Here is a 9,846-nt window from a genome sequence, read left to right as displayed (position 1 = left end):
TGCAAAGTTTCTAAGGAACATGACTATAAATCACAGCTGCCACACACATAAGTTATGTCTCCCTCTACAGTCTGGAGGGCGACAGACATTGAACTTTAATATCAGATCAGTTGTAATATTGTATCAGTCAAATATTTGTATTGGACCAAATTACATCGTTGTGAATAGATGTTGAAAATAAATATGTACTAATCGAACGCAGAGAAAACTATAACATTTTAAGTTTCTTAAAGGGTCATTTAATCGATGCATTCTGCCACAAGCGGCTCTTTGAGGACATTCATGATTAATCTGTGTGTAAATGGTCTATTTAATATGTAAATTTGACTCTTTAAATATAATGTAGACTAAATTAACTTTTTAACAATTTTCTATGCAGCTGCATATTAAGACCCTTTCTTCCATTTCCCCTAACTTTTGTTGTCGCAGCCACCGGATGGGAGCCATATGTTTTTGGCCCTGCAGAATTTGGCCCCAGAACTCTTTTACATTTTCAAAACAAAACAAAACAAAAACAACAACAAAAAAACAGGCATCCACCACCTTATCGTGATCAGTCTCCCTTTCTCTCCTCTGTGTGCCTGGGTCCCTCTCTCTCTTCCTCCCTCTCTCTCTCCCTCTTTCCTTTTTTCCTGAGTGCCGAAGTGGAGATTGCTAGTGCGCACCGCGGCAGCCAGCGCTCCGCGGCTTACTTTACGGACTTTTGCCACGCCGAGGGGCCCCTGCTGGAACCCGGATATTTTCAGGATCGGGGGAGACGGGAGCGTCAGAGAAGTGGGCAGCGCCTGTCAGCGACTGGGCGTCTGAGAGAGGACGGAGAAGCGGCCGGAAGGGCTGGACGGACCGCGGCGCGGCGCGGCGCGGCGCACCATGGCCTCAAAGGAGAGCTCGGCTGCCGGCTTTGTCAGCGTGAGCAGGGAAATCACAGGTAAGTTTAGCAGGAGCAGAGTGGGGTCGAGACGTGTTTTTGAAACGAACGAGGAGGGTGCGCAGGGGGACAGATCACTGGATGCTTCCCCCCCCACACACACACACTCTCTCTGAATTTGATTTAAAACGAGTTTAACGCCACATGCGGTCGCTGGAAGCGCAAAACAAACTAACAAAAAAAAAAAAAAAAAAAAACTGTCACGTTTGCTTGCGTGAACTGTGGTCCTATCGATCTCTGTGCGTGGATGCTCACTTCTGGCGCTCATCTGTCCATAAAACTAAACCTGCCTTGTAACTGGAAGCGCTCGCTGGGTCCAGTTTATTTTCCGAGTAATTTTTAAGGCTTTAAGAGTGAGCTCGCTGCGCTTTATGGATGCATTATGAATTTCTTCCTCCTTCTCTCTCTTCTGTGTGTGCGTGTATGTGTGCGTGGGAGCTGGGATGTGACTGGGAGCTGTTTGCGTGCAGAAGGCTGTAGCAGCATGCACTGGGGAGGGTGATGGTGGAGGTGCGTGTGTGTGTGCGTGTGTGTGTGTTACACTGTGAGTTCTCGGACAGTGCAGCCCACAAAGCGCATCAACATGTCTGGACGATGGGATGTCGGAGAAGGCGCGTCTCTCACTGTTGATTATCCTGATGCGGCGAGTTAAGTCCCGCTGTTTACCAGGTCAACTTTGTCAAGCCCCTTCTGTCTAAGCACCAGGCGGCATTTGGTTCATTAACACTCACCTGCCAGAGGAGGGCAAGGTGGAGAAGGGGGTGGAGATAAAGCTTCTGAGAAAACTGTTGAAAATTGTAGAAAGACTTTGTGGATTTGACAAAAAACAAACAAACAAACAAAAAAAACAATTAAAAAAAAACCCAGGTTGCATTCAGAGGAAGGTTATCGGGTCAGATGAGGCCGAGACGAAAGTTAGCTTTGCATTCAAAAGACAGTGTGGGTGACAGCATCATGATGTGGGGATGCCTTTTTGGCTTATACAAATTGCTGTGTTTGATGGAAAACCAACACTAACAATAATCACACTGTCCTGGCAAAACATGGTGGTGGAAGCATTATGCTATTTGGATTCATCATGGAATACGGTCAGAGTACGAATGGAGCTTCACAGAGGGGAAGAAAGCTTGTCTTGTACAGGCCAGCATCCTTAAAATCCAAAGAACTAGTTTTCATTCTTACTAACTGATTCCTAGAGCCAGACATCATGTATAGCCCTTGAAAGAAATTTAAGCTGCCTTTCTTTTGAGGAAAGTTTAGCATTTTTGGTATCGCTAAGATGTGTATGACTTAAAATGTTACTGAGTTAGCAATAAATGCTTACATTTATTCTAAGAGATGAAATGTACACCTTTCCCATTGAAATGTGTCATTCTTAACAGACTACTACTGATTCAGGGTTGCAAAATTCAACTTGTTAGCAAGTTGGACGTTAGCTCAGTCACTAAACCAGCTAACATCACAGGCGAACCGCAATGCTCTGGCGTAGGATTGTTCTTAATTTCAATACTTATGAATGTTTTTAAGTATTAGTAAGTTAAAAGATTTATTCAACATGCAACTCAGGTTCCATCATCAGCACGAACTGCCTCAGGGTTATTAAACTTGACTTGCTAGCATGTTTGACTTTAGCATTTTTGGCATTGCTAATTGCTATGCAAGACTTTAAGTACTACTGAATTAGGATTAGATTGTTCAAATTTATTCTAAGAGGTGCACTTCCAACTTTTGCCTTGACAACCACAGTTAAAATGTACCATTAATGACCAGCTGCTGCTTTAGGGTTTCAAAAACTCACCTTTTAGCGAACTTGATCTTAGTGTTAGCTTTGTCACTAAGCTAGCTAATGTTGGAGGCAAACCACAAATCTTGCTCCCACACAGAATCGTTCGTAATTCCAAGTCTTATGAGAGTTTTTTTTTTTAATTTTAGTAAGTTGAAAGATTTCCTCAGCAATTCAAATAAATATTTGAGCCTTAAATTACGCAAACCAACTTTTTGTCTTTATATTGGTATTTGGTATCTAACAAGTAGCTAATTTTAGAATTCAATGACTATTAAATATCATATTCATTTGAAATATAATGTATATAAATATAAGCAAATAACACAAGTGGCTAGTATTTTTTTTTCGCCCTGCGACATTCATTTTTGAAGTGCACATTAATTTTTCAAACATACAGAGATTAAGTGAGCAGGGGAGTCTCTGTTTTTGCTTCTATCCTTCCTCCTCTTAATGTCCCTCTTTACACCTTCGTGAGCAGAAGCTGAGGTCACCTGGGCAGGCCACGGGGCGCCGCATAGTAAGTTAAATGGTTTAAGTGATTGGGTCTTACCCAGCCTTAATGCCAATAACTCCATGTTTGCCTTCAGCTGATCCCTCCTTCAACCCACCAGCGAGTTCCCTGCGCCCGCCCCGCCTCATCCTCCCCGCATCTGCCGCTGCTCGATCAGGCGTGACAGCCAACTTCCACCGCCGCTGCCGGACGGGGGAGAATTGCAATCTGGTGGGAGAAGTCTGGGAGAATTTGACACAATGGAGTGTCGTGACACAGCACGACTCGCTGCATCTCCATCTGCTGAGCTCCATGAGTGCTCATTTCGAGTGGCGGGCTCGGTTGGGATGTGGGCCACGGGTATATCTCGCAGCTTGTTGGCATGCGCGCGTGTTTGCCGACAGAAGATGTAGGTTGACATTATGTTTGTGTAATAGCGGAACGTGTTGTGGCTCAACACTGGAAATTGAATGTAAGTGGAGGAAGCCTCGAGCGCGTCTCAGTGAGTTACAGGAGGGTCGATCAGCTTGACGTGGTGTAACTCTCTCGCAGGTTGTGCATTGGCTTTTTAAAAGAACTCAGACTTACTTTTCTCATGTCTTGCCACTTTGCAGCTGTGAACCTTATTAAGCAGCACAGCACCATGTAGTATCAAATAAAGACGTGCATGACTGTGAGGTGGAAAGAAAATTACACGTGGTTTTCAATTTTTGTTTTTACAAAAAACAAGAATGGAAAACTGTGACAAGCATTTCTGTTGGGCCCCCTTAACCTGATACCCCAAAATGAAATCAGGGGCATCAAGTCTCCTTATTAGAATATGGCATCAATGTAAGTAAACAGCAATAGTAAACTAGCGGTGTAACTGATCGATTAATTATCGATTATTCTGATGATTAATCTAATACAGGTTTTTGGATTTTGTAGATTTTTCATTTAAACACGTAAGCCTTTTTTTATGTATAAGAAATGCATCAAATATGAAAATAAAATAGCTTTCTGCCTAAAATGCAGCAAAATATTATAACTATAGTGAATTTGAACTAGGTGAAACCAAAGCTATACCAGTTGAGGAGTTTTGGGTTAAACATATTTACATATGAAAGTGTTATCTTAAATGAAAACTGTTGTGCAGTTTTGGTGTAAAAAAAAAAAGTTCTGAACACCAAGGAACTCGACAGAAAACGATGAAGAAGTTTACAGCAAGGTTGGGTCATAAAAACAGTAGTCAATGCTTGGAACATCTCACTGTTCTTTGTTCAATAAATTTGAAAATCAATAGCGTGGTACACTTCCAAACCTACCAACGACATAACTTTCAACCTACAATCGACAGACTGGGCAAGGAGAGCAAAGCAGACGAGAATCCTTTGGTAACTTTAACCCGAGAGAGACCAGAGCCAGGAATCTGTTGACAGCTCTCTACAAATCTACTACCAAGACATGGCCATCCACTTGAACTCAAGAGGAAGGAACAGAGCATTAATCACAGTAGCGATTGTTTCGGAGCAGCTCTTGAGATCCATTGATCAGGTGGAGGAATCTTTTGGCAGGACTGGTTCGTCACTCCACAAATGTTTCTTTCTCTTTTCAAAGAGTGGCCAGAAAAAAAGTCATTGTTGAAAGAGAGACATACAATCACAATTCACACAATCCATGCAGAGGATATAGCAAACGTGAACGAAGGCTCTCTGGCCAAATGAGACCAAAATTGGACTTTTTGTTGAAAAATACAAAATGCTAAGTGATGGATCAAGCTAATTACTGGGCAATTCTGGTAGAAAAGAACAAAACAGAGTCTGCTAAGGACTTGAGACAGGGGTGCAGGTCCTCTTTCTATCAGAGCAACCTTTTTAACACAGAGAACTAGAAAATAATGATTTAGATCAAAGCATAGACATGTTAGAATGATCTAATCAAAGTTAAAATCTAAATCCAATTAGGAAAACTGATGTTCAAAGACACCCTGTATCCAGTCTGGCTGAGCTGGAGCTACTTTGCAAAGGAGATAAAGCAGAAACTTAGACACTTCTGAAACCTGGCAGCTGGTGGTTTTACAAAGTTGTGGCTTAAGAGGGACGATCGCAACTATAAGCCAAAATAAATGTGTGAAAACAATGTATTTTTCCTCCATTTCACAATCACGCACTATTTTTGGCACATAAACTCCATCCAAATAAAACTCAGAGGTTTACGGTTGCAACGTAACAAAATGCGGAAGATTGGAGGTAAGAATACTTTTGAAAAGGCGCTGTAGCTCTGAAACCGATCCACTGCAGTGAAGCAGTTCATTCAGTTCTTTCTTGAACTAATTGTTAGTTTTCCATGTGGCTGTTCTCGCAAGCTCTTTGTCTCTGACTGTACGTCTCCTGTATGGCTGTCTTTAAATGAGCAATCCGTATTAACAATAAGAAATTATTGTATATTACACTCTCTGGCTGGTCCTTGTTCAGTTATTCAACCCCAACATAAAGCACATTTTTACATGGTGATTATCATGGCATGCACAAAATGCCTTTTTATATTTTGTTAAATCTTATTTCCCTTTTCTAGCAAATCATTGTTAATGGGGAAAGCGCAGTTGATCATGTTCGAGAGCTGTTAACGCCGAAGCTCAGAATATGATTTACAAATATTTCACTTAGAGGTGAAGACCCAATGTGCTGAAATTGCATGTGTGCTGATATAGAAGTCATAATTCTCGTGTTATATTGGCAGTGAATTAACCATATTAAGTTGTACTTCTTTGTCAGCATTTAGCTTTAAAAGGTTCGTATCAATTTAAATAACTAAATTGGGGTCGGAGTGAAAGGTGGGATCTGAATTCACATGGGAAATTGGCCTTTTTTTTCCCCCAGTCACTTTCAGGGATTTAAGTTTAGCAGAAAACTAACAGAATATTGAGAATAACAACCGTCCTTCTAGCAAAGTATTGCTACAATCGTTACTGTGGTTTTCACTTTAAATATATAAACCCCATTACAACAGGAGCGCCTCTGTTCTTCTGTTCATAACATCTTGAGCTGCTACTGTTGCTGTAGCAGCTCAAGATGCTACTTTGTAGTTTTCTGCAGTTTTTCATATATTTGCATAAATGTAAATCACTGTGTGCTTTCTATGATTAAATTGAACTTTTTTTTTCCAGTGCGGAATGGTTGCACAACAGATTCAGTGAATTGTAGAAACAAAATTTTGGAAGCTTAAATTTAGTGTGAATTTTTCCTAAGACACATTAAGGTCACTTGAAGTTCAATTTCAACATTCACTTTTTTTTTTCCTTTTTACTTGTGGTGCAATTTTGTATATTTAACTAGTCTTCCCAGCAGAATTAGTGAAGTTCACTTAAATATGTTTTTGAAGTATTCTCACTGAGTTACTGACTAAAGTTGGAGCAGCTATGAGAAGGCCTCTCCAGATGGTTAATGTTGGCCTGCTTTACCGTTTTAACTTGTTTTTTCAAGATCGTTAACCTGCTGGAACATCTAAAAGTTTTAATCATCATGTTAACTTGAAGTGAAATTGAAGAATTTCCAGTAGTCATTTTTATTCACTGTCCTATCCAGTTCATCAAGTGAACTAGTTGCAAAAAATAATGAGCTATTTGTGCTTAAGAGCATGATACAGCCACAGACATGTTGATGTTCTTTGGTTTGGAAATCTCACATTGACCCCTGAACATTCTGCTGATTTTGTAAAATGGCTGCACATATATCTCCTCTTCAGGGGCAAAAGTTAGGACAATTCCAAGGGCCCCTGACCGACAGGGGGCCTCCACAACATATTTTTTTCTTCTTCACGGAAATAGAAAACAAATGGGGTAGTGTCAATTACAAAATTAATCATATATTTTATAAATTGTTTTTAGCAGTAAAAATTTAATGTTACCTCTCCCAGATCAAAAAGCACACATTCAAATTTGCCCTAAACACCCCCCTGGATCTGCGTTAAATGGTTCGTTCCTGCTTGGCGCGCTTGACGGTGACGCGCTGCACTCAGTAGAAGATGGAACAACTGCGAAAGTTTCTATGCTGCCAAGAAACATTATAAAGTCCGGTTTTCAAAAAAAAAAAAAAAAAAAAAGAAAGCGAGAGAAAAAAAGACGAGAGTGTCCATTTGTAACCCAGTTTTTCTCCCAAAGAGGTGAGTAGTCTGTGAGAATATCAACGCAGTTTGCCTCCATTTTACTAGCATTTAATGAATTAAGGAATAACATACCAAGATAGTCATATATTTAACTTGTACCTGTACTTTTTACCACACTTAACAACAGGAGAGTCAGTCAGCAGCAGCAGCTGTAGTCCCTGATATCAGCATAACCTTTAACCCCTGCCCCCAATGAAAAAGGTGAGCAACACCGACAAGCTAGTTAGCCTCATTCCAGGGAATCTATAGGGATTTCTCTCTCTCTGCTCTTTTTACAATTACACAACAAAAACAATATATTACTGAAACTCAAACAATCTTTATAAAATGATAATGACAAAACAGCCTTCTGTCTGTACTGGAGCCAGTCAACACAGTTTTACCTAAATTTGCATTTAAATCTATTCCCATGTCCCTCATGACCTGCCCTCTCATAAGTGAAATTAAGGCTGCAGTATGCAACTTTTATGAAGAAAAGACAAAAGTACATATTTGTTAAAGCTGTCGTGACAGTCGGAGAAATGATCAATTCCTCTTTCTTCTCCCTTCGCCCCAGAAACAACCAATCAGAACAGGAGGTGGGTTTTGCAGTAAATCACAATCTTTAGCCAGCAATAGTATCTCAGGGGTAGAGGAGATTGCTTTTCTCTCAGATTATCTGTCTCATAACAAATTGTCATGACACAGAAAAAGTATATATTTTTAATGAAAGTTGTATACTGCAGCTTGAATAAAATGCAACTACATAGCATTTTTTGAGAAATCTGGATTGCTTCATGTATATTTTGCACATGGCCTGTGACTGTTGCTGGTGGGGAGAGATCTTTCAGTAATCTAAAACTAATTTAAAAAAATTTAAGCAACCTATTTGCACATTGTTTGCGGACTGTTGCACGTAAAATTCACAAGCGATAAATATTGTGCTACTATCAGTATTGGACCAAAGAAAGCAAGGCAGTTACCTGCCTTTAAAATTGTGACGCTTTTGATGGTTCAGATAGACTCAAGAAATTGTAACAGCAGGTGCAAAAGGGGGGGGGCCAATAAAATTTTTTGTCATAGGGCCCAAGATTCCTGGCAGCGCCTCTGCTCCTCTTACAATAAAACCTTTGTGTAGGAGACTTTTTGGCTGTCAGCAGCTGTCAATCACTGTCAAACTCAAAGGTTTGGGAGTATGGGCTTCTCTCCCGGTTCACACTTTCTTGGTCCATGTTGACTGTAACACTGGTGTACCAGCAGCTTCCAGTTCATTAGAGGTTCGAGTGTTAATGGTTCTTGGGTTGCTACTCAAAATGCCAACTGTTTTCCTGTCTTCTGGGCTTGACGGTTTCAGTAGGATGGCTAAAACTTTGTCTCTGCTGGGATTTCTGACGAGACAATGACACTGAGCATGCATGAAAACAGGTTTTGGAATAGATGATGCAGGCTAACATCAAAACTATGGGACTGATTCTGAACAGTCCTGGAACAGAACGACTCTAATCACTCATTACAAAAATAATTATTATTTATGAATGGGAAAACTGTCACTGTTTCTGTGGTTGAAGTAACTTTCAATGTTTCTACGCTGCATGTGGGGAAACCACTGGGTAAGGACCCATCCGGGAGCAGAAAAGAAGAAAACAGCAATATTTTGGCAAGCAGCGTTTTGACTTCAGTCAATATTGATTATCAGTAAATATGGTGCTTACTTATGCGAGCTTTTACACTAATTCTTCAGCCCCGGCTGTATATTTATATTGTATAAATTTTCTTTGTAAAAAAACCTTTAGCTGTCTTCTAAGTTAATCTGTTAGATCACTATTTATTTCATATTCTCCCTCTCTCTCTTTTTTGTTTTTCCTCTTTCAAATTTTTTCCCAGAGAACATCAAGAAGGTTTTGGACAAACAGCCCGTTAAGTTTGTGCGAGCCATCAAGCAGGAGACGAGAGGCGGCAAGTCAGAGGACAGAATCCTGGTAAGACCCTTTGTTTTCTTCCACCAACAGAGACCATGTTTGTGAACACTGGTAGATGAGCTTGGAGAAAAAAAAAAATATAACTCAACTTGATATTTAAGTGCTTCAGTCGGACCAAACTCCAAGAAACGGGAGGGAGTCGTAAGAAGTCGCAGATTGCGCTTTGCTTCGCGAGACGTCCGACAGACGCGTTGCAAATCAGGCTTAGGACAGATGCCGCCTAAGCAGAGCAAAGTGGACACCATGCCACTGTCGACTGAGTCCTTGTTGAGAGTTTATTAGATGTGGCAGGATGACCTTAATGCCACAGGCGGTGGTGGTGTGTGTGTGTGTGTGAGAGAGAGCGTATAAGCCCAGACGTCGTGTGCTGGCGTGGCGTTTGTTGAGTTTGTTTTAAAGTAAAAAAAATGCGGATGCCAGAAGGCCCGTGGGCAACTCGCGACGCGCCGGAGGAACCTGCCGGCGCCGAGGCCACCGCTGCTTATGAGAAAGTGACAATTAGTCAGCGGCGTTAGTGACCGATCGCTTACTCACATGGTGT

At 41.0% G+C, this 9,846-nt stretch overlaps 1 protein-coding gene across 3 annotated transcripts in view; it reads left to right on the top strand.

Moving 5' to 3' along the window:
• Positions 1–220: 220 nt before the first annotated feature.
• carmil3 (capping protein regulator and myosin 1 linker 3) overlaps positions 221–9,846 on the top strand; it is a 108,584-nt gene continuing 98,958 nt past the window's right edge. The window contains exons 1-2 of one of the 3 annotated variants that reach the window (XM_008432998.3): positions 221–928; positions 9,211–9,305. In XM_008432998.3, coding sequence (XP_008431220.2) covers positions 871–928; positions 9,211–9,305 — 153 coding nt within the window. In that variant the 5' untranslated portion in view covers positions 221–870. The remainder of the gene's footprint in view (positions 929–9,210; positions 9,306–9,846) is intronic. The other 2 variants (XM_017310137.2, XM_017310136.2) reach the window with 2 other exon arrangements.

This window comes from Poecilia reticulata, chromosome 17, assembly GCF_904066995.2.
Source record: "Poecilia reticulata chromosome 17, P_reticulata-male-v2, whole genome shotgun sequence".
In the NCBI taxonomy this organism is placed as follows: domain Eukaryota; kingdom Metazoa; phylum Chordata; class Actinopteri; order Cyprinodontiformes; family Poeciliidae; genus Poecilia; species Poecilia reticulata.
This window is presented reverse-complemented; position numbering and strand designations above follow the sequence as displayed.